Genomic DNA, 25,702 nt, shown 5'->3' with positions numbered 1-25,702 from the left:
GCAGTTGTCTGTGGATGTCCAAGGAATGTAGCAATCTCTCCCCTTTGTTTTGAGGATTAGGATAAAAAGTAGGTAAGTGTATGGCCTGATTTAAAGCTACCCTGGATACCACTTTAGGCATAAAGGACGGGTTGGTTCGTAAGGAAACTCTGTCCTGATGGAGGATGATGAAAGGCTGGACAGCCATGAAAGCCTGTAATTCTGAAATTCTACGAGCTGAGGTGATAGCCAGAAAGAAAGCTGTTTTCCAGGACAAGTATTGCAAATCTGCTGAAGCAGCTGGCTCAAAAGGAGGTAGGGTGAGTTTTTCCAGAATGAAATTAAGATCCCAAGCAGGTATTGGTTGTTTCCTTGGAGGTCTCAAATTCTTAACCCCTCTGAGGAACTGTCTTAAGAGAGGGTGAGAGAATAAAGGTGGATCAGTGTTGTATTCTGCAGAAATGGCTGAGGCATGGATTTTGATGGAGGAGAAAGTCCACTGCTTAGCAGTTCTGCCAAATACTGTAGCATTTGTGGTAAATTCAGTTTTCCAGGGTCATGGCTCATTTTTTCATTCCAGACACAAAAACGTTTCCATTTTGCGGAGTAAGCTTTTCTAGTTGATGGCCTTCTGGCCTCCAAAATGACATCCTGCACCTCCTTGGAGAGTAGGGCCTGCTGTGATGCTAAGGAATCTTCCATGCGGCTAGATTGAGAGTTTTTAGCTGACTGTGAAGAGTTTTGAAGCTGTGTTGAGTCAGAAGAGGAGGCATTAGAGGCAGGGTCCATGGTGGGGAATCCGTCAGGCTCCTCAGGAGTGGGTACCAGTGTTGCCTTGGCCAGTCCGGAGCAATGAGGATCATCTTTGGTCTGTCTGCTCTGGTCTTCAATAGAACTTTGGGCAGCAGAGGAAGACGTGCAAAGACAAACTGTCATTGATGTCCAGCTGAAAGAGAGAGCGTCCACTCTCCAGGCCTTTGGATGGAAGATCCTTGAGCAGAATTTTGTCAATTGATTTTTGTGGGAGGCAAATAGATCTATGTCTGGTCTTCCCCATTCTTGGATTATTTCTATAAAAACTTTTGGATGCAACTTCCATTCGTGTGGATCTGTCATAATCCTGCTTAGGTTGTCTGCCAGCATGTTTTCCTTGCCTGGCAAGTACTGTGCTTGTAGTTCCATTTGTAAGTCCATGGCCGTGTTCCAAAGTGACATGGCCAGTCTGCATAGGGGGTAAGACTGTGTCCCTCCCTGCTTGTTTATGTACCACATAACTGTGGTGTTGTCCGTTCTTATCAATAGATGACCTGGTTTTAGAAAGTTATTGAACGCTATAATAGCATTTATTACTGCTAGCATTTCTTTTTGATTGATGTGAAGGTGCTTTTCTTTTTGGGACCATTTGCCCTGAATGCACCGATCTGTCATGTGCGCCCCCCAGGCGTAGTCCGAGGCATCTGTTGTGATGACTTGATTTGCTTGAGGCTTGCTGAAAGGGAGACCTGTGTTTGTTTGGTATGCTTGAGCCCACCACAGAAATTCCTTTTGCAGACATGGAATTAGTGGTATTATTGTTTCCAAACTGTGGCTGTGTTGAGACCATATGTTTTTCAGGTACCATTGTAGTTTCCTCATATGCAGCTTTGCACATGGGATTAGTAAGATGCAAGATGCCATGAATCCCAGAGCCTGCAGGATTTTCCTTGCAGTAAGCCTGGTGCAATTTGCTAGTGTTCTGAAGTATTGGATTAGTTGTCCCTGCTTTTCTGGCGTGAGGTAGGCCATCTGGGTGTCTGTGTCCAAGTTGGCACCCAGGAAAATTATCTTCCGAGAGGGTACTAGTCTTGATTTCTATTTGTTGACTGTGTATCCCAGAGAGTTCAATAACATTATTACATAAGCCAGATGTTTCTGAAGGATGTGTTTGCTGTCCGCTTGGATCAGGCAGTCGTCCAAATAGGGATATATTTCTATCCCTTGAAGTCTGCAGTAGGCAATTACTGATGCCAGGCATTTCGCGAATACTCTGGGCGCAGTAGATAAGCCAAAGGGCAATGCAGAGAATTGATAATGAGTTGAACCTGCAAGAAATCTGAGGTATCTTCTGCAATTTTGTCTGATTGGGACATGCAGGTATACCTCCTTGAGGTCCAATGTTACCAGCCAAGACTCCTTGCCCAGCAAGGGAAGAAACTGCTGTAGAGTGAGCATCTTGAATTTTGGTACGAGTAGGAATGTGTTTAGGATGGATAGATCCAGAATAGGTCTCCAATCTTTTCCCTTCCTTGGCACCAGAAATAGCCTGGAATAAAACCCTTGACCTTGTTCGTGCATAGGTACCTCTTGAATAGCTTTCATGTTTTTGAGATCTGTAATTAGCTCTTGTGCCTCTGCCCTTTGATTGTGTGGCAGGTTTGGCATGCCTCTCATTTTTGGAAGGGTGTGAAAATGGAATTTGTAGCCTCTGTTTATAATGTCCAGGATCCATTTGTCCTTTGTGACAGTATGCCAATTTTTTGAAAATAATGCCAGCTTTCCTCCCAAGGGGGCTGCCATTTGAGATCTGGTTGGCATGCAAAGTGGAAAGTCATTGCGTTTGCTTTCTGATAGACTGAGTTGTCCTCACCACCTCTTTGTGTAGGAGCTTGCCATTGTCTGCCTCTGCACGATCCTTGGGATTGTCCTCTGCCCCTCGGCGCCTGTATCTGCCTCTTTGGGGTCTGTCTGTGGCAGGAAAGGACCAGTTTTTGGAAGGCCAATTTCTACTAAAACGTGGGGGTTGTACCTGTAGAAATTCTTTCACAGTTTGCATTGATTTAGCCTTTTCCTCCATTTTCCTTACTACCTCCTCAGCATTAGAACCAAATAGTACATCCTTTTGAAGAGGAGCGTCTAGTAATTTAGCTTTGACATGATCAGGGAAGATTTGCTCCTTAAGCCAGGCATGCCTACGTATGACTGATCCTGTAACAGCAGCTCTGCATGAGACCTCTAGAGCATCAAAACCACATTGTAAGGTATGCTTACCCACTTGCTCTGCACTATGTATCAAGTCCTGCAACTCCTTCAAATCTGGTTGTTCAGGTTGTGACATTTTACTTTTCAATTGTGATAACATAAACTGTTGGTATTTTAGCATATGAAACTGACAGTTTAAGGCCCTCATAGATAAGGTAGCCAAGGTATATACCTTTTTTCCCCACCTTTCTAAGGATCTGGAATCTCTCTCGGAAGGCAAAGGATTTTTAGCAATGGAGGCCTTAACTCCCTTGGGGCCCTGTGAGATGGTTTCTGGGTCAGCAGCATGGCTCTTGTATAGAAATTGGTGTGAGTCAGGGACCCTGTAGTACCTGTCAGGCTTAACTGGAGCTGGAGGTAGAAAATCCGGGTTAAGGCAGGCCTCAGAGTAAACATCATCTAGAATGTCCAAGACAGGAGGTTTAGCCAAAGGCCTGTGCTGAGGAAGCAAGAGAAATTCCCTGAGCCTTTTCTTGGAATCAGAATAATCCTGGCCTTTCCAGTGGAAGTGTTCCCTTAAGGTATGCAAAGTTTCCCCAAATGAGTAATCCTCGGGGGGGGGGGGGGGGGATACAGAAGGAATGGACGGCTCCACATCAGAGTCTTCAAAAGGGGAGTAAGAATGTTCCTGATCATCAGAGTGCTCTGAAATAATGGAGCCCTGATCAGAGGAGGAGGAATCTTCCTCCACTCTAGGCCTTTTGTCTGGAGGGGGCTGTGAACCTCTGATAAGAGTAATTAAATCCTCAGCCATTTTAAGCATCTGTTTCTTAGGCATGGGGTCTGGAGATGGGCCCTGTGCAGCTGGTCTCTTAGAGTGCATGGTTGCTTTAGACTTAGTGAAAGCCTTGATAGAAAAAGAAGAGGAAGGTCTGAAAACACCTTGAGTGGAGGTGGACCTGTCCATATTCTGAGTTTCAACTCCGACAGTGGCTTTGGTATCTGTAGTCGGGGTGTGGGCCGAGGAGCCTGCAACCTCGGGTACAGGAGACACCATCAAAGGCAGGTCGTCGGTAGGCAGGGGCTGCGTAGGCGCCTCACTGAGAACCGGACCACGTGTAGCCGGCTTTGGTGTGGTGTCGGTAGAGGCCGCGGACCTCGAGTGTCGGTCCTTGTCTTTTCGTTTTTTAGACAAAACCGGAGTCTGAGTATCCGACGACATAGTATAGTTAAATGCTTTTCCAAAATAATGCTGGACGAACTCCGCCCGACGCTTAATAGTGCGTTTGTTGAATGTAGCACAAAAGCGGCAGGCCAAGACCTCGTGGTCAGGGCCTAAACAAGGTATACAGAGGGAATGGAAATCCTTATGCGGTATTTGCTTCCCACAAGAAATACAATTATTAACTTTGTCTGACATCGGTCTGAGGCAAGAAAAGGTTCCCCAACGGGGTACTTAGCTTTTAAGAAGACTTCGGTTTCCAAATTTTCGTAATCTCAGGAGGTGGCCGACCGGCACTTGCGAACTGCTTCTGCTTCGGGCACCGCGCGGCAAGAAAGACTGAAGAAAATGGCGTCGGCTGGTTCTTTTATACCCCTGTCGCACTGACGTCAGGGAAGAAGCGACGACAACCGACGCCGGACCTAGACTTTGGAATTTGGCCGACCGAGGACCCGCCTGACGGCAGGAGAACCCATATGTGAGGACTGCAGCTGTATGCACGATGAACATCTGCACCCCTGAAGAGTCAAGAGGAGAAAGACTAAGGAACTTGGCAAATGCACCTTGGAAGAAATTGGTAGGACAATAGACATTAAACAATTATAGAGTTACACGGAATTTAGCAACCAACAGTGCAGCACATTTCAAAGATAAGATGCACAAAACAAAATGGTGACAAACAAACTGAAAATGGCTGACAGGTGTTATGTCAATTTCTTTTTATCCAAAGTATCAGAGCAGCAAAAGTTTCAAAATTCAGTTTTTCTAATGAAGCTATGAAATTAAAAAATTACGAAATTCAGGAATGGAAACAGTATGGCACTGAGTAACAACAAATTAAAGTCATTAATTAGGTAGGATAATGAGAAAACTGAGTGAGCCAATTAAACCTTATTTGCCAATACATCCTACTTTGACTCTAGTACCAAACAGCTGGTAATTCACATGGACAGACGCATTTGCAGTAACAGAAACAAAATGCTGTTATGAAATCAACAGTAAAAAGGTTTTAAAGATCAGCCCAACACACCGTTACACACACACAAACAAAGTTATTCTTAAAAACACTGTTTCATGGAAATTATGTACTCCAGCCACTGTTCTGGCCAAGAGAACTTGTAAAACACCACAATAGAATCAAAAAGAATGACAATGACAAAAAGTACAAAAAAAATTACTTAAGACAATAAACTCCATACCTGAACAGGTCTAAAGGGCTGATCCTCAGATCCCTTCCACCTGGAGAACAGGAGACAGACTATTTTCTCTATATCATTCCGAGGCCAAAGGATGAAATCCATCTCCTGAGTACACCCAATAACATCCTGTTATAAACAAAACACAAGTGAGAATAAGGTTCAAAGATTGAAATAAAGAAATGATGTACTCACCATAACGTTCCATCTGAGTAGTTGGACTTCAATTGTCAGCAACCTGTGGGTTTCGGATCCGATACGGATCAGTTCAGTCAGCTTTCCAAGCTAAGATCAGAGCTCCAAGCTCCTCCCCCTTACCCATACTACACTGCAACCTCCTTTCAACCCTCAAATCAAGTTTGCCACCCACAGCGTGACACACATCAACCCAAGAGACAACCTGACCTGAATACATAAACTAGGCTCACCAGACCCAGAACACTGAGCCCAAAAACATACGTAAACCACCAAGGTCAGGGGGAAAGAGGGAGGGAAGGTTGCTGACAACTGAAGTCTAACTACTCAGATGGAATGTTATGGTGAGTACATAACTTCTTTCTCTGAAGTAGTTAACTTCATTTGGTCATTAACCTGTGGGACAGTGTCCCCATCTACCAAAAGCCTTGGAAGGCCCTTAAGGAAGGATATTCCAGAGCACTGCAGAACCAAAAGACACCCTTCCTCTAGACACCAAATCCAACTTGAGTAATAAAAGTGGGAGAGAAAGCCCAGGTAGCTGTTGAACAAATATCATCCAGGGAAACTCTGGACCAAAATGCAGAAGTAGCCATAAAATGAGTATAATGAGAAAGAATCCTGGCTGGTTCTGGTAATCCATGTTCCTTTCATGCCTGTAAAATACAGAGAGATCCATCTAGCAAGAGTGACCTTTGAAACTGGTTTCCCCAAAAAGGGTTTGGCAAAGGCAACAAAAAGCTGATCAGACTTACGGAAGGGTTTAGACCTAAGTAAGTAAAAACATAACTGTCTGTGAACGTCCAGCAAATGAAGTCTGTATTCCCCTTTATTTTGGAAGCTACGGAAGAATACTGGGAGATTAACAGACTGATTAATATTTGCCTCTGAAGCGACTTTAGGAAGGAAAGAAGGGTAAGACCAGAGACACCCTGTCCTTATGAAAAACTAAGTATGGGGGGGCTGTGTTACATATTTATTGCATTTTTCTGCTGTTTGCAAAAAAAGAAAAAAAAAAAAGTATCATCGTTTCCCACCTTTCCTAACCTAGAGTAGTCCAAATACAGGCTTTGCTGTATTCTGGACTTTTGGAAAGTTCCTGTGTTGCCCATTTCCTTTCTTGGATAAAAGGAGGCTTCATTGTTCACCAGTGGGAGTGGGGAGCTTAGAGCAGCCTATCTATCCCTGGAGGAGTGTTCCCAGCACAAGAATCTGGTAGTCTATTGGCCGTTTTGAGCCAATTTCTAGCTCTTTCAAGTCCCCCTGTATAAAACCCGCTATGGCGTGGTTTTTGCGCTTGTTACTACTCATCCAAGCTCCTCGTGGTCCTGCAGAGTGGTGCTAGCAGCAGAGAGGCTAAAAGAGCGACTGCTTACCTGATAAGTGTTTTTTTTCCTGCTACTACCTGGGTGACTATCCGATCTAGCTAAATAGCAAGTATTTCTGCTACTTTAACTGTTTTAAACTGTTTAAAGTTGTTTTTGCAACTGCACTTTTAAAGTTTGTCCTGTCTGTTGCATTTATCTGTTGAGGCTACACACTCAAGTGCGCTAGCCTGCGTTACATATTCATTGCATTTTTCTGCTGTTTGTTTGCAAAAAAAAGAAATAAAACAAAAAAAGTATCCTCGTTTCCCGCCTTTCTGGACCTGGAGTAGTCCAAATACAGGCTATGCTGTATTCTGGACTTTTGGAAAGTTCCTGTGTTGCCCATTTCCTTTCTTGGATAAAAGGAGTCTTCTTTGTTCACCAGTGGGAGTGGGGAGCTTAGAGCAGCCCATCTATCCCTGGAGGAGTGTTCCCAGCACAAGAATCTGGAAGTCTATTGGCCGTTTTGGGCCAATTTCTAGCTCTTTCAAGTCCCCCTGTATAAAACCCGCTTTAGCGCGGCGTTGCGCATTGCGCAGCGCCGCTTAATTGGGTTTAAACCATTCTCGGCTCCACAAAGTCTGCTCTTCACTTTTTCCCTTAGAACTGCTCTAGCTCTCATAATAAACACCCTATTCCTACTCTAAAGCCTGTCACTTGCTTACTAAAGCAATTATATAAGTCAACACTAAAAAATTAAAAGCACTACATCCTCACAAACTCCCCTTGAGTACCTTACTTCCCATTGGCCCTTTTTTCAATTTTAAAAGAGTTCCCTGTACTATTCTAGCATGTCCAAAGTTCAGCTGGCAGTCATCTCCGGTCCAGCTGGTGAATCTGTGAATCTTGAGGCAATGTTGCAACTGCCTCATGTACACAGACAACCCTCTCCTCCTCCCAACAAGTTCCAACATATGCGAGAGATGCAACCATATAGCCAAACTGGAAGCTAAGCTCTCTCAACTCAGTACTGGCGTAACCAGTCAGGAGGAGAAGGTATCCACACTCACTACACTTCCAGTCTCACATAGACCGACCTATCACGACAGCAAACCAAACACACAAAAACATACTCGGAGGCTCTAAATAAAAATCTGCCTAAGCAGCAGAGACCTCCAAAGCAGACACCCAAGCAACCGCTACCCAAAACAAAACACGTGCAACACATAGCTCACAAAGCCAGTGTGCCGAACAGTCACAGCCCTTAAGGCTAAGCAACACACCTGATACACTTGTAATAGGTGATTCTATCGTCAGGCACACTGACGTCCCGCTCACCAGGCTGAACAAGGAGAAGGTCACGGTAAGCTGCCTGTCGGGCGCTAGGATCCGCCACACAACACAAGCACTCAGGTCACTCCAAGGCAAGTACAAATATGACTCATTGTCCATGCTGGTGTGAATGACCTGAGGCGTACCTCCCTGGACTACATGAAGAGACAGAGGAGCCTGGGATGACATGCTCGACAAGCCACAGTGCTTCGCTAGGGACGGCTTGCACCAGTCACCCCTGGGCTTTCGGATATTGGCAAAGGATCTTGCTACCCCCATAGTGCCTTTTTTAGGCAAGGTTCAAAAGACAAACCCACCTCCATAGGTATCACAAGGGATAAGAAACTAAGAGTAATGCTACTCAACGCCAGAAGTCTAAAAGTACAGTTTTGTACCTACCATAAATGTAGATGTTCAAGTGCTAACACAGCTGCAGTCATTACAGACGGGGTTCTCCTGCCGTCAGGCGGGTCCTCGGTCGGCCAAATTCCAAAGTCTAGGTCCAGCGTCGGTTGTTGTCGCCTTCTTCCCTGACGTCAGTGCGACAGGGGTATATAAGACACAGCCGATGCCATTTTCTTCAGTCTTTCTTGCCCCAGATGTCAGGTGCCCCCAGTAGGAAGGCAATACATAATTTATATATCTATGTATAGTCATGTAATGCAATATAATCAAAATTCAGTAGTTGCAAGCAAATACACCATAGAAGGATAACCCAAACAGGTTGTATGAGGAGGAGTTAGCCACTAGGCCTGTACCAAGAGGGGAAGGAGGGAAACCTGGACTGCAGCTGTATTAGCACTCGAACATCTACATTTATGGTAGGTACAAAACTGTACTATGTTCATCGTGCATACAGCTGCAGTCATTACAGATGGGTAGAATCCCAAAGCTACGCACAGGGTGGTAGGCACTAGGTGGAATTAGGAGGAGCCAGAATGCCCTGCAACACAGCAGTGGCAAAACCTGCTCTTGTTTTGGAGTATAAAGGTAGGTGGTAGTTTTTAGTGAAGGTATGCACCGAACTCCAAGTGGCTGCCTCCAAAATATCTTTGGTGGGAACTCCTCTTGAGGAAGGCTGCAGAGGTAGCTGTGGCCCTTGTGGAGTGGGATCTGATGCCTGCAGGCACAGATTTACCATGAAAGGAGTAACAAAAACGTATGCAGTGGCCTATCCATTTTGAAATTGTCTGTTTGGAAATTGGCTTCCCTTGAGCTCCTACAGCATAGAACACAAAGAGTTGTTCTGATTTCCTGAATGACTTTGTTCTGTCCAAATAGTAACGCAGCTGTCTATGGATGTCTAAGGAATGTAGCAGCCTTTCCCCTTTGTTTTGAGGATTGGGGTAAAAGGTAGGTAAGTGTATGGCATGATTCAAAGCTACCCTGGATACTACCTTAGGCATAAATGACGGGTTGGTTCGTAGAGAAACCCTGTCCTGATGGAAGATGAGAAAGGGCTGCACAGCCATGAGGGCTTGTAATTCCGAGACCCTACGAGCTGAGGTAATAGCCAGAAGGAAAGCTGTTTTCCAGGACAAATATTGCAAATCTGTTGAGGCAGCTGGTTCAAAAGGAGGCAATGTTAATTTTTCTAGAATGTAATTAAGATCCCAGGCTGGGGTTGGCTGTTTCCTTGGAGGTCTTATATTCTTAGCCCCTCTGAAGAACTGTCTTAAGAGTGGGTGAGAGAATAAGGGTGATCAGGGTTGTATTCTGCAGAAATGGCTGAGGCATGGATTTTGATGGAGGAGAATGATAGTCCACTGCTCAGCAGCTCAGTTAGATACTGTAGTATCCGAGGCAAATTCAGTTTTCTAGGATCCTGGTCCTATTTCTCATTCCAAGCGCAAAACCGTTTTCATTTTGCGGAGTAAGCTTTTCTAGTAGATGGCCTTCTGGCTTCCAAATTGACATCCTGTACCTCCTTGGAGAGTAGGGTCTGTTGTGGTGTTAAGGAATTTTCCATGCAGCTAGATTGAGTGTTTTCAGCTGACTGATGAGTTTTGTAGCTGTGCTGAGTCAGAAGAGGAGGCATTAGAGGTAGGGTCCAGGGAGAAGAATGTGTTAGGCTCCTCAGGAGTGGGTACCAGTGTTGTCTTGGCCAGTCTGGAGCAATCAGTATCATCTTTGGCCTGTCTGCTCTTGTTTTCAAAAGCACCTTGGGCAGTAGAGGAAGAGGTGGAAAGGCGTAAACTGTCCGTGCTGCCCAACTGAAAGAAAGGGCATCCACTCTCCAGGCCTTTGGATGAAATGTCCTTGAGCAGAATTTTGTCAACTGGTGATTTTTGTGGGACGCAAAGAGATCTATGTCTGGCCTTCCCCAGGCTTGGATTATCTTTGTAAACACTAGAGGATGCAACTTCCATTCGTGAGGGTCTGTCATATTTCTGCTTAGATTGTCTGCCAGTGTGTTTTCCATACCTGGCACGTACTGTGCTTGAAGCTCGATTTGCCATTCCAGAGCCCTGCCCCAAAGTGACATGGCCAGCCTGCAGAGGGGGTATGAGTGTGTTCCTCCTCGTTTGTTTATGTACCACATTACTGTGGTGTTTGTCTGTTCTTATTAATAATTGCCCTGGATGCAGGAGGTACTTGAAAGCTGTAATTGCATTTATCACTGCTAGCATTTCCTTTTGATTGATGTGGAGGTGCTTTTCCTTTTGGGACCATTTGCCCTGAATGCACCTGTCTGTCATGTGTGCCCCCCAGGCGTAGTCTGAGGCGTCTGTTGTGATGACTTGAGTTGCTTGAGGTTTGCAGAATGGTAGACCTGCGTTTGTTTGGCATGCCTGAGCCCACCATAGAAATTCCTTTTGTAAACATGGAATTAGCGGTATTATTGTTTCCAAACTGTGGCTGTGTTGAGACCATAGGTTTTTTAGGTACCATTGAAGTTTCCTCATATGCAACTTTGCACATGGGATTAGAAGAGTGCAAGATGCCATGAATCCCAGAGCCTGCAGGATTTTCCTTGCAGTTAGCCTGGTACAATTTGCTAGTATCTTGAAGTACTGAGTTAGTTGTCCCTGTTTTTCTGGCGTAAGATAGGCCATCTGGGTGTTTGTGTCCAAGTTGGCACCCAGGAAAATTATTTTCTGAGATGGTATTAGCCTGGATTTCTCTTTGTTGACTGTGTATCCCAGAGAATTCAATAACTGTGTTACATAAGCCAGATGCTCCAGAAGTATGTGTTTGCTGTCCGTTTGGATCAGGCAGTCGTCCAAATAAGGGTATATTTGTATCCCTTGAAGTCTGCAGTAGGCAATTACTGATGCCAGGCATTTCGTGAATACTCTGGGCAGAGTAGATAAGCCAAAGGGCAATGCAGAGAATTGATAGTGGATTGAACCTGCAAGAAATCTGAGGTATCTTCTGCGGCTTTGTCCGATTGGGACATGCAGGTATGCCTCCTTGAGGTCCAATGTTACCAGCAAAGACCCCTTGCCCAGCATGGGAAGAAGCTGCTGTAAGGTGAGCATCGTGAATTTTGGTAGGAGTAGAAATGTGTTTAGGATGAATAAGTCCAAAATGGGTCTCCAATCGGTTCCCTTCCTTGGTACCAGGAATAGTCTGGAATAAAAACCTTGACCTTGTTCGTGAGTAGGTACCTCTTGAATAGCTTTCATGTCCATGAGCTTTGAAATTTGTATTTGAGCCTCTGCCCTTTGATTGTGTGGCAGGTTCGGCATGCCTCTCATTTTTGGAAGTGTGTGAAAATGAAATCTGTAGCCTCTGTTTATAATGTCCAGGATCCATTTGTCTTTTGTGACAATATGCCAATTTTGAAAATAATGCTAGCTTTCCTCCCAAGGGCGCTGCCACTTGAGCCTTGTTTGGCATGCAAAGGGGAAAGTCATTGGGTTTGTTTTCTGTATTGCTGTGCACTGTCTTCGCCACCTCTTGATGCTGGAGGTTGCCATTGTCTGCCTCTATATGATCCTTGAGATTGTCCTCTGCCCCTTGCGCGTCTGTATCTACCTCTTTGGGGCTTGTCCGTGGCTGGAAAGGACCAGTTTTTTGAAGGCCAATTTCTACTGAAACGTGGTGGTTGTACCTGTAGAAAAGGCTTAACACTTTGCAGAGACTTAGCTTTTTCTTCCATTTTCCTTAGTATTTCCTCAGCATTAGTACCAAATAATACATCCTTTTGTAAAGGAGCATCTAGTAATTTAGCTTTGGCATGATCAGGCAGGGTTTGTTCCCTAAGCCAGGCATGTCTACGAATGACTGATCCTGTAACTGCAGCTCTATTTCAGGCCTCTAGAGCATCATAACCACACTGTAAGGTGTGCTTACCCACTTGTTCTGCACTATGCATCATATCCTGCAACTTCTTCAGATCTGGTTGTTCAGGTTGTGGCATTTTATTCTTTAGTTGTGATAACAGAAACTGCTGATATTTAAGCATATGGAACTGACAATTTAAGGCCCTCATGGCTAGAGTGGCCGAGGTATATACCTTTTTCCCCACCTTTCTAAGGATCTAGACTCTCTTTCGGAAGGTAATGGATTCTTAGCAGTAGAGGCCTTCCTTCCCTTGGGGCCATGAGAAATGGTTTCTGGGTCAGCATTATGGCTTTTGTAAAGAAATTGGTGTGAGTTAGGAACTCTGTAGTACCCATCAGGCTTGACTGGGGCTGGAGGCAGGGAATCCGGATTAAGGCAAGCCTCCGAATAAACATCATCAAGTATGTCCAAGACAGGAGGTATGGCCAGAGGTCTGTGCTGAGGTAGCAGAAGAAATTCCCTAAGCCTTTTCTTTGAATCTGAAAAATCCTGGCCTTCCCAATGGAAGTGTTCCCTCAAGGTAAGCAAGGTTTCCCCGAATGAGAAATCCTCTGGGGGGGATACAGAAGGAATGGACTGTTCTGCATCAGAATCTTCAAAAGGGGAGTACGAATGCTCCTCTTCATCAGAATGTTCTGAAATAATGGAGCCCTGGTCAGAAGAGGGAGATTCTTCCTCCACTCTGGGTCTCTTGTCCGTGGGGTTGGGAACCCCTGATAAGAGTAATTAAATCCTCAGCCATTTTGAGCATCTGCTTTTTAGGCATGGGGCCTGGAGATGGGCACTGTGCAACAGGCCTCTGGGAGTGCATGGCTGATTTAGACTTAGTAAAGGCCTTGATGGAAAAGAAAGAAGAAGGTCTGAAGACACCATGGGTGGAAGTAGACCTGTCCACATTAAGAGGCTCAACACTCACAGTGGCTTCGGTAGCTGTTGTCAGGGTGTGGGCCGAGGAACCTGCGGTCTCGGTTACAGAGGACACCGCCAGAGAAGTGTCGTCGGTAGTCAGGGGCTGCGTAGGTGCCTCACTGAGAACTGGACCATGTGTAGCCGGTTTTGGCGTGGTGTCTGAGACCGCGGACCTCGCGTGTCGGTCTTTGTCCTTGCGTTTTTTGGACAAAACGGTAGTCGGATTCTCCGACGACATTTTATAGTTAAAAGCTTTACCAAAAAAGTGCTGGGCAAACTCCGCCCGACGCTTAATAGTGTGCTTATTAAAAGTAGCACAAAAGCGACAGCCCGAGACGACGTGGTCTGGGCCTAAACAAGGAATACAGAGGGAATGGAAATCCTTATGCGGTATTTGCTTCCCACAAGAAATACAATTGTTAACTTGTCTGACATCGGTCTGAGGCAAGAAGAGTTTCGCTTTAAAGAAGACTTCGGTTTCCAAATTTTTGTAATTTCAGGAGCTGGCCGACCGGCACTTGCGAACTGCTTCTGCTTCGGACACTGCGCGGCAAAAAAGACTGAAGAAAATGGCGTCGGCTGTGTTTTATATACCCCTGTCGCACTAACATCAGGGAAGAAGGCGACAACAACCGACCTAGACTTTGGAATTCGGCCGACCGAGGACCCGCCTGACAGCAGGAGAACCCATCTGTAATGACTGCAGCTGTATGCACGATGAACATCCTCAAGATGCACGCACTCAAAACTCTCCTTAGCATGGAGAACATTGATATCTGTGCAGTAACAAGAAACCTGGTTCAAGGCTCCCGAGAGCACCCCAGCACTACCAGGTTATACCTCATACCATGCTTTTTGGCCCCAAAACTCGGACCGAACCACAAAAGGAGGGGGGATCAATATTCAAAGATACCCACACCGCCAGGTTGGTGGCACAGCATGAGGCATCAGAGACTATCCATGTGCAAACAACAGTGGGTAAAACTGCCTTCCAGTTTATAGCCTGCTACAAACCACCCTCCCAAACCCAGGAACCCCACTCGGCCTTCCTGAAAACATTGGAAAATATGAAGGTATCTCCAAACACCATTATATTGGGCGACTTCAACTACCCAAACATAGACTTGGGAGCATTATTCTAGCTTTAACACCCTAGCCCAAAGGTTCCTAGAATTTATAAACTCAAATGCTATGGAACAACTTGTGACCACTCCCACAAGAGGGGAAACATACTGGACCCGATCATCACCAACATGGGGACTCTATGCTCCAGACCAGAAGTGTATCCCTCACTGGTAAGATCAGACCATAAATTAATCTCACTGGATATCCACATCCCGACCCCACCCCCTGCCCAGAAAACCACAGTGAAAAACTTCTCTAAAGCAAAATTCACACTACTCAAAACCGAGGTGGAATCCTTCAAAGCCCCCAGGCCTGTGGAAAATACGGCCCAGACCGCAGAATCCTTTATAAACGCGTTCTACGAACACCTTCAGGAATGCATGGATCATGCAATCCCAAATAAAACTAACACCCAATCCCCCAAAGGCAGGCGTCCTGTCTGGTGGACACCAGTCATAAACAAACTATACAACAGAAGGAAGTTACTACATGATAGAGCAAAATCCCAAAAAGGGAAGGCATCTCTGATCAGTATTAGCAAAAAACTACGGACACTCATAAAATCATCTAAGGCCAGCTTCGAGAGAAAAATTGCACAGGACACTAAAGATAAATCACAAAGCTTTCTTTAGTTATGTTAGGAACCTGGGTGGGAATTCCCAGATATGCTCAGAATTAGTCCAAAATGACAAAAAAATACACTGAACCCACAGACATTGCCAACATCCTGGCCGACAGGTTCAGCGCAAACTTCTCCCCCCTCCCCCACCAAAAGAGCAATTATCTATTCCAGCAGAGTGCTGCCCCTCTGACATCTCAGATGCTCAGGTAAGAACCGCCCTCTCCAAAGCAAAACACACAGCATTAATGGGACCAGACGGTGTCCCGGGCTGCGTCCTACATGAACTCCAAGATGAGCTGAACCCAAACATAAAGCTACTGTTCAATCTCAGCCTTACTTTAGGATACGTACCCAAAGAGTGGCGTACAGCAACAGTGGTCCCTGTCCACAAAGGTGGTGCCTCAACGGATCCTGGAAACTATCGCTCCATAAGCCTGACTAGCTTGGTCTGCAAAGCTATGGAAAGGATCATCATGGAACTCATAAAGATATTGGGGACCTACAGACACTGGATCCTACCCAGTTCGGCTTTAAGGGCAGATCCTGCCTCTTAATCCTGGTCGATTTCTTTGAAACAGTCACCAAGGCCACTGACGAGGGGAAGGTGGTCCACACAGCCTACCTGGACCTCGCAAAAGCCTTTGATACACTACCCCACTCGGGCATCATAGATAAGCTATCCAGCTTAAATATAAACCCCTATGTCACTAGATGGGTTGCAAACTGGCTCAAGGACAGAACCCACATGGTTAGAATTGCTGGAGCCATGTCAGACTCCAAACCAGTTACAAGTGGCGTCCCACAAGGCTCAGTCCTGGGACCACTCTTGTTCTGTATATATTTCTCAGAAGGACTGTGGCTGACCAAGTTCGCAGATGACTGCAAACTGGGCACCATAATCAACTCTCCAGCTGACACAAGCATCCCCCAAAAGGGTCTCATAGAAACAGACAACTGGTGCCAGAGCCATGGCCTCAAGCTAAACGCCAAAAAGTGTATAGTCATCCCCTCCTTTGGCAAAAACAAATTGCCCACAAATTACCACATAGGTGGTAATCCATTAAGTACGGAAGAAGTAATTAGGAACCTGGGGACCCAAGTTGATAGCAATCTCTCATTTGACAACCACGTGGCCAAAGTGGTTAGAAAAACATTCTATATAGCCCACCTAATCATGAAGGGATTCACATCTAGATCAGGGGAGGTCATTGTGCCTCTTTACTCATCAGGCCCATAATTCAGTACAATGCCCCTTTTGGGATGTACCTTACCAGACACCTGCAGCAACTAGAAAGACCCCAAAAGTACCTCACCAAGCGGATCAAAGGGCTCAAACAGATGCCATATGCTGCCTGGTTAAAGAAACTCCAGCTCTACTCGGTTGCATACCACCTGCTTAGAGGCGATCTGTGCCTGACGTATAAAGCCATGTCCAACACAGAATTAATGGACATGCTGCACCTCAGAAAATCCAAATCCCATAGAGCTACGCGCTCGAGGGACTTGAACCTCAGCACAGAAATAAATAGGACATGCTGGAGGGACAGATTCATAACCCAGAGGCTCCCTTCACTCTGGAATAAAATCCCAGTCCAGGTTAGGCAGAGTCTCTCATTGACTCTCTTCAAGAAGAATCTTGAGTGGATGGGAGATCGTAGGTTTACCCCGGGTATCACTTCTGTGTCACTGTTAGACAGAGGCACAGTAAACTAACCTCGAAAAAGGGCATAGTAAAATTCATTTAAATGGTTGGCGAAAGCCAAACGCATTCTGGCTAGGCTTACAAATGCCCTAGGGCAGATAGCCTAGTATGAACCTATGAATAAGGCTTGACGCTCCAGACACTCTTCTGGCTGAGGCGATAGCCACCAGGAAAGCTGTCTTCCATGACAAGAATTTCAAATCAACTGATGCTGCTGGTTCGAATGGAGGCGCAACTAAGGCCTGAAGAACCAAGGTCAAATCCCACTGAGGAGAAGGATGCTTAATAAGAGGTCTCAGTAAAAAAGTACCTTGGATAAAGGTCTTACAAATTCTGGCAGCAACTAGAGAACCTGAATTTTCTCCTACATGAAAATGGGATATAGCCGCTAGCTGAACTTTCACCGTGGAAGAGCTGGCCCCCTGCTGGGAAATTTGAGACAAATTCTAACACCGCTGGAACAGGACCGGTAAAGGGATCCAAATTTCTCTGAGAAGCCCAAATGGAAAAACGCTTCCATTTACTATGGTACACCTTCCTGAGAGAGGACTTGTGTGCCGCCACCAGAATGGACTTAATGGGGGAAGAGAGACCGGGAGTCCTGGCAATTAATGGAACTGGAACAACCAAGCAGTAAGCTTGAGGCTGTCCAGATTCGGGGGAAGAATTCCCGAGGGATGACTAATGAGATCCGGAATGGGATCCAATACCCAGGGCGGAGCTACTAGATGAGACTGTAGGCAGGGAAACCAAATCTGACGAGGCCTGAAAGGGGATACGAGGATAATCCTGCTCCCCAACCGCCGAGCTTTCTGTAAGAATTTTATCATGACAGGAAGTGGGGGTTACGCATAAAGAAGACCAGGTGGCCAAGCATGGAGAAGAGCGTCTCTGGGGGTTCCCCCATGGGGGAATCAGAGCAAAAATCTCACTGCACTTCGCGTTGGACGGCAATGCAAAGAGAGCGCAGCAAGGCTGACCCCACTTGAGGAAGATCTTTTCCGCTACATAAGGGTTCAGAGGCCACTCGTAAGGCAAAAGAATAGTCCTGGTCAGTCTGTCCGCCAAAATGTTGGACCAATCCAAGATGTGCGTTGCTATCAGACAACGGTTGGTGGAGATCGCCCATTCCCACACTCTCATGACCTCTCGACAAAGTGGGTAGGACCTGGTTTCCCCCCCAATTTGTTGCTATACCAGTCCACGGACATACTGTCTGACTGAATCGCAGTAGTTCCCAAAGGAAGAGAAGCATGAAGGGCCTAGAACGCTAAAAGGACCACCCTCATCTCTAGAACATTGAACGGTCTCATTTGGGTTCCACGTGCCTTGGACAGTCCTGCCCAAGCAATACCCCCCACCCTAGATGGGAGGCATCCGTGGTCACCATGGCTGGGGCAGAGGCGTTAAAGGGGCGTACTTCTCGCAGATCTTGGGAATGAAGCCACCACATGAGAGAAGCTTTGCATACCTTCCTTAGAGGCATTGGGAAGTCTAGGGGCTGGTATAACAGACTACTGAACTTGTAACGTCCACTGTAACACTCTCATATGCAGACATGCACAAGGAACTAGATTTATGGCTGCTGCCATGGACCCCAAGGCTCTCAGGACCAACTCTGCTGGGGGTGAAGTCTGAAGAAGCACTAAAACATGAAGGGTCAGGTTCCGAAGTCTGTCCGGAGTCAAAAATATCCTGGCCTGAACAGAACCTATTCTCGCCCCTATGAAGTCCAGAATCTGAACAGGCTGAAGAGAGGACTTTGTAAGGTTTATTGTAATACTCAGTAGATTAACTGAAGGAAAATCTCTTGCTTGCAAAGTTGATGCCTGGAGGGGGCGGTGAGGAGCCAATCGTCCAGGTATGCGAAGACCTGAATGCCCTGAAACCTCAAGTGGGCCGCTACAACTGCCATGACCTTGGTAAACACGCTGGGGGTTGTGGTGAGACCGAAGGGTAGGACCCTGAACTGGTAGTGATTGGCTCCTAGCCGAAAGCGGAGAAACCTCTTGGATCGCCTGTCCATCAGGATATGGTAGTACGCACCTCTGAGGTCTACCGAGCACATCCAGTCTTCCTCCTGTAAGAACGGCAGGATGGACTGTAATGTGACCATCCTGAACTTCTCCTTGGCAATGGACCAGTTCATCATGGATAGAGAATCGGCCTCAAGTCCCCTATCTTTTTTGGCACCAAAAAGAACCTGGAATAGATGCCTGATCCAGACTGGTCTCGGGGAACCGGCTGGATTGTTCCTTTTCCTAACAGCTTTTCTATTTAAAAAGCTACTGCCTCCCTTTGAGCGGGCGGGACGTTTGGGAGGCGCCTTGGGGAGAAGGGAATGGAATAACTACTGGATATTATTTGAAGCACCCAGCGGTCTGATGTTATGGACTTCCATTTTCACTAGGTGCTTCAAAAAACGCCCCCAGACTGCCTCCAGAGTGGAGCAGTAGGGCAACCCCTCAGGGCTGCAGTGCGGGTAGATTCGAAAAAGGTTCCCATGACCCCAAGTTCTTCAGTCCCCTCAGCCACTGGGCCGGCGTCCACCCTGTCCCCCTCTGCATCTAGGGGGAAAAGGAGTCCAGAGCATCCCAGGAGTACTGAGACTTCCAAAACCACTTCTGCCCTCACTGGTTCCTAGAAAAGGACCTTTGATGGTTGGAGAAGCTGATCCCAATGGCAGACAGCATCTTCCCGTCATTCTCACTCTGGACTAGCGTGTCTCGGAGGGTCTTCCCGAACAGTGTCGAACCATCAAAAAGGGGCATTCATGAAGGATGCCTTGAAAGGTTCTGAAAAATCGCAAAGCCGGAGCCAGGTAGGATTCCTCATGGCAATACCGGACCCGGCCGCCCTAGCGGCTCCCTCGGTGGCGTGAGAGCAAACGCATGGACGTATTAGTAACAGACTAAGAGTGGCCATACGAACAGAGAATGAATGTTTATCCTTGGCCGAAATGGATTCCGGGGGAGACTCTGCATACTCCTTCACGAGGTCGCACTGAAGTCTAATCACGCGAGTCATAGTTCAGTGCCCTTACAGCAAATGTAGCTGAAGCATATGTCCGCTTTCCGAGATGATCCATCGCCCTAGACTCCTTGTCCGGAGGATGGACCGAGGAACTTTCCTGGGCCAGTTCCTTTTTGGTGGCTGCCACCATGACCATGGCATCAACTGGGAACCCTTACTCCATGCAGGTTTGTCAGGAGGAGGGCTCAACACTATCTGGCCATTTGGGTACTGGCTCTACAGTGTCCGGTTCCTTCCAAGCTCTGATGGTAATGAGTTCTACCAGAGGATCCGCCTGGGGGGGGGGGGCACCCAAGAGGTAGATGGGCTTGTGTCAAACACCTCCAGGAATACAGACTCGTCTGAGGAAGGCTTTTGGGCGGACCAGCCTCCCCTCTGGTGGAGAATAATAAGTTATGTACTCACCATAACGTTCCATCTGAGTAGGTAAACTTCATTTGTCAGCAACCTATGGAAATCGGATCCGAGCCGGCAGTTTAACAGCTTTAGTTCCGAGCTCCTCCCCCTACCTATAATCCCCTGCCAACCCTGAGTGACCTCAGATCAAGTTTGCCCAACAGCAGAAACTGCTATAAAATTATTATTCTCAAGATAAAGTTGGTAAAACCCATGGACCTGAGTATGAAGACATTCGCAAGTGAGGGGGCAGGAGGGAGGGACAGTTGCTGACAAATGAAGTTTACCTACTCAGATGGAATCTTATGGTGAGTACATAACTTCTTAATCTGAAGTAGCTAACTTCATTTGTGCAGCAACCTATGGGACAGAGTCCCCAGCTACCTGAATCTTGGGCGGCCTTCATGGAAGGATGTTCCGGAGCACTGCAGAGCCAACGGATGCTCTCCCTCTGGAGATATAGTGACTGATAAAGGTATGAGATGAGGGCCAAGTGGCTGCCGAGCAAATATCATCCAAAGAGACTCTAGCTCTAACAGCCGCAGAGGTAGACATAGATCGAGTAGAGTGGGCATGGACTCCCTGAGGTGCGGGCCTGCCCGAACTTTCGTATGCTAAAAGGATACACTGTGAAATCCATCTAGACAGTGCGACTTTAGACACAGATTTACCCAAGTTAAATATGGCAAAGGAGACTAACAACTGGTCGGATTTCCTACGACCAGATGTCCTGAGGATGTAGAAGCAAAGTTGTCTATGCACATCCAATGAGTGTAATTTGTATTCCCCTTTATTATGGTAATTAGGAAAAAAGACCAACAGGTTGATGGACTGGTTAATATTTGACTCAGAGGCAACCTTGGGAAGAGAGGGATTGGTCCTGAGGTAAACTCTATCCTTGTGAAAGGTCAAGTATGGGGTTTTACACAGAGGGCCTGTAGTTCAGAGACCCTTCGAGCCAAGGTGATAGCGAAAAGAAAGGCCGTTTTCCATGACAAGAATTTAAGATCTACTGAAGCTGCAGGCTCAAACAGGGGAGCTGTCAAGGCCTGAAGCACCAGAGTTAAATCCCAAGGAGGGACTACATCCTTCATTGGAGGTCTGAGCAGAAAGGTGCCCTTCAAAAAGGTCTTACACAATTTCGTGGTGATCAAAGGGCCAAGTTCATTTCCCACGTGATAATGAGAGATAGCTGCGAGTTGAACCTTGACTGTGGAGGAGCTAGCCCCCTGATGAAACAGTCCTGACAAAGTCTAATCCAGCAGGCAAAGGAGCTGTAAAAGGATCCAGATTTTTGCGTTCCGCCCAAACTGCTGCTATAGATCTTTCTAGTAGAAGGCTTGTGCGCTGCTACTAGAATAGTTTTAACTGTGGAAGAGATACCGGGAGTCCTAGCTACGAGTGGAACTGGAGCAGCCAAGCTGTGAGCTTGAGGTTGTCCAGGTTCGGGACTGGGAGATCTAGGGGGTGGGATATTAGATCCGGACGGGGATCCAGAATCCAAGGAGGATTCACCAGATGAGACCAAAGGTAAGGGAACCAGGTTTGACGAGGCCAAAATGGGGCAATGAGGATAATCCTGCTCCCCAACAGACTGGCTTTCTGAAGAAGCTTCAGCATCAGAGGAAGAGGAGGGTAAGCATAAAGAAGACCGGGAGGCCAAGCATGCACCAGAGCGTCTCTCGGGGGTTCCCCAGAGGGGGAAATGAAAGTGAAGTAGTCGTAACATCTCGTGTTCGAGAGAGAGGCAAAGAGATCGCAACAGGGTTGACCCCATTTGGCGAAAATCCGATTCGCTATCTCGGGATTCAGAAACCATTCGTATGGTAACAGGATGGTGCGACTTAGTTTGTCCGCTAGGATGTCGGACCGTCCCGGAATGTGCGTTGCTATGAGAAAGCGGTTGGTGGAGATCGTCCATTCCCACACCCTCATGGCCTCTTGACAGAGTGGGTAAGACCTGGTTCCCCCCTGTTTGTTGATGTACCAGACAACAGACATATTTGTCCGTCTGAATCGCAATCGTTCCTACAGGAAGAAGGTCTTGAAGTGCTTGCAACGCTAACAGCACTGCCCTCATCTCTAGGACGTTGATATGCAGTGAGGTCTCCGTGAGGTCCCACATGCCTTGGACGGTCCTGCCCGAACAATGCCCCCCCCCACCCGAGGCGGGAGGTGTCCGTGGTCACCGTGCATGAGACAGTAGCCGCATAGAGGTGTTAGATATGGATCGTAGAGTGGCCATCCAGGTGGAGTGCAATTGTTTGTCCTCCGCCGACATGGACTTGGGGGCAGCGTACTCTTTGAGAAGGTCGCGCTGCAGTCGGAGCACATGTGCCATGTAGTTCAGCGATCTCACAGAGAAGGTAGCCTGAACTAAACACCCGCTTCCCTAGGCTGTCCATCGACCGAGACTCCTTGCTCGGGGAATGACCCGAGGGACTTTCCTGAGCAAGTTCCCTCTTGGTGGCCGCCGCCACCAACATGGCATCTACAGGGGGACACTTACTCCAGTGGGACTTGTCAGAGGGTGGGCTAAGAATCTTGTCCAGGCGCTTGGTGACTGGCTCCACAGTGTCCGGCTCCTTCCACGCCCTGGTAGTAATCAAGTCTACCAGGGGGTCGGCCGGAGGGGACACCCAAGAGGTAGAGGGGCCTGCTTCAAATGCCTCCAGAACACGGATTCGTCCGAGGTAGGCTTTGGGGCAGACCACCCCCCCCCCTTATTCTGAGCATTTCCATGAGGTCACCAAATGAGACATCTTTGGGGGGTGATCTTGGGGAGCCTTTCCCCTTCCTCCAAATCAGTGTCCTCAGTCAAGGACTCGGGGGAGTCCAAGTGCCTCCTCTTGCACCTTCGCTTGTGAGGAACCTCCTTGGGGGGGGGGGGTGCCCGAGGAGGTCTCACCAGCAACGTCTTGTTCAAATGGAACTACCTGGGATGTCAAAGCAGGCTGTCCCTGGGGCCGGGTGATGGAAGTCGGACCCAACAGAGGAGTGCAGGGTGGAGCCGTGGCAAGGGCCGGGGGCCTGGAATCTCTCGACAGGGCCCTCTCCACCACGTCGAATGCCGAGGGAGAGCTGCTCTCTCTGGGATCCAAAAGCAGACCCTCGCTCGGATCCGAATGACTGATCTGAGCCGGCGCCGAAGCGATTGGATCCGACGGACCAGCATGCTCCGACCTGGACGGAGCTGAAGACATACCGATACCCCCGGATCCGAAGCTCAGCCCTCAGCTCCGAGAGCTCAGATTCGAAGAAAATGGACCCGACAGACTCGAGGGAAGTGTCGGCGCTGAAGTACCTGAGACTATCTGCGATGACACACCCCCGGCTCCAAGGCTGCCCGGCTCCTAAGACTCCGAACCCGGGAAATGAGACGGAGAAGGAGCTATCGGGCAAAGAAGGGGGTCAAGCTGCCCCCAGTTGGGCCTGGAGGAATCTTATCGTCCGGTCCAAATCTGCATCCGTGAGAGTTCGGGTAGATCTCGACGAGGCCACCGAGGCGGGGCGGGAGTGTCACCTCGATGACCTCGAAGGAGATCGGATCTCCTCCTCCTCAGGACCTGGTGAAAAGCATGGGGACCGGATCCGAGAAGGAGACGACCCAGAAGTCCTGGAGGGAGAAGACCACTTAGTCGGGGGGGCTGAAGCAGAGGCCTCGGCCCGCCGCTTGTGGTGCTTCTCCCTCCTTTCTTTCCTGGCCTCCCTCTCCTCCAGGCCTAAGGCGGGAGGTTGAGTTCCGGCCGGGGGGAGGGAAGCAGGAGTGGCAGCCGCGGGAGCCACTGGAGGACTGGAGCTAGAAGCAGAGTCCGGGGGCAGAAGACCCGCCAGAATCAACTTAGACCTCCGGTCCTTGAGTGCCCTGGGGTTGAACGTTGCACAAATGGCACAACCAGAGGACAGGTGTTCAACCCCAAGGCACAACACACACAGAGAGTGGCCATCCGCTGGGGATAGCTTATGGCCACATTCGGTGCACTTAGAAAATATCAACTTTGGGGCCCCAGACATACTAAGAAAGGAAAACCACACACTAGGCCCAAAACACACACACACAACCCTGATGGAACCACGAATGAAGGGGGAGGTTAAATATGAAACAAAATAAATTAAACTAAGATAGTTTTAAAACGAAAAAGGGACCTGAACACACACTCACACCAAAAGTTAAAGAAAAGGGTCAGAAAAGTTAAATTTTCCTCACAAAGTGAACAAAAACGCCTGGAACTCGGGATCAAGCTGCTGAAGTAAACCACGGCAAACTAGATCTGAGGTCAGTCAGAGTTGGTAGGGGGAGGAGCTTGGAGTTCGGATCTAAAGCTGTTGAAAACTGCCGGCTCGGATCCAAGGTCGTATCCGATTCCCATAGGTTGCTGCACAAATGAAGTTAACTACTTCAGATTTTCCATTGTCTCTGAAGGAGATAACTTCGGGGGGTGATCTGGGGGAGCCTTCTCCTTCTTCCAAGTCAGTATCCTCAGTCAGGGACTCGGGGGGGTGTCCATGTGTCTCCTCTTGCACTGGCATTTGCGAGGGACCTCCTCGGGGGGTGACTCTCCAGGGAGGGCTGACAGACATTTTTGTATTCCTTGAGGAGAACCATCTGGGGCATATCAGACACAGGCTGTCCCTGGGAGGACTGGATGACAGAAGACGTACTCAACTGCGAGGGAGTAGGGGCGTTCTCAGAGGAAAGAGTGAGGGGTCTCGATCCTCCTGAGAGAACCCTCTCCACAACGAAGGCCGAAGGGGAACCGGCTTCCCTGAAATTGGAACGAGCAGCCGTGCTCCTTGGATCCGACGAGGGGATCACAGCAGAGCCCAGTACAGCCAGACCCAGAGGGATGGTATGTCCCAACCACAATGGAGCCAACGACACACTCCACCTCAGATCCGACCAACTCGAGAGCATGGCCGGCGTCGAGGTTGGAGGAACCATCGGCGCAGACCCCCTGATTCCGGGGCTCCTCGGATCCAGGGACTCCTAAACTCGGGGATGGAGCGGAGAAGGAGCTATCGGGGTGAACATCGGAGCAGAACTCCCCGCTCCGGAGGGGGAGCCAGCAACACTCCCATCTGCGAACCCTCTCATCATCCGGTCCATGTCAGCTTCAGAAAGGCTTCTCATGGATCTGGAGGAAGCCACAGACACCGGCCGGGAGGGCCAATGTAAGGACGACCTCGAAGCGGGCCGAACCTCCTCCTCTGGCTCCGGGGAGAATCTTTGAGAATGGAGCTGAGGGGAAGACGGCCTAGGAACTTTTTCTAACGTGTAGACCACTTTGGCAGGGGGGGGGAGGGCCCGATGGATCTGAGTCCGCTGGTCTCTTGCGACCCCTTCTCCTTGTCTCGATCTCTCTCTCTTTCCCTGTCTTTTTCTTTGTGCTTCTCCTTCCTGACCTCTCTATCGCCCTGTTGTGAAGTGGGAGTGAG

General features: G+C 48.0%; 1 protein-coding gene across 1 annotated transcript in view; it reads right to left on the bottom strand.

Annotated features, from left to right (window-relative positions):
• Positions 1-25,702, bottom strand: part of CCHR3.PART1H6orf62 (chromosome chr3.part1 C6orf62 homolog) — a gene marked incomplete in the record, with an annotated part of 567,964 nt that overhangs the window by 283,418 nt on the left and 258,844 nt on the right. The window contains 1 exon segment of the mRNA XM_044067089.1: positions 5,359-5,484. Within this exon segment, the coding sequence (XP_043923024.1) occupies positions 5,359-5,484 (126 nt within the window).

The sequence above is a fragment of the Protopterus annectens genome, chromosome 3.part1 (assembly GCF_019279795.1).
Source record: "Protopterus annectens isolate FY-2018-M chromosome 3.part1, PAN1.0, whole genome shotgun sequence".
NCBI lineage: Eukaryota > Metazoa > Chordata > Ceratodontiformes > Protopteridae > Protopterus > Protopterus annectens.
This window is presented reverse-complemented; position numbering and strand designations above follow the sequence as displayed.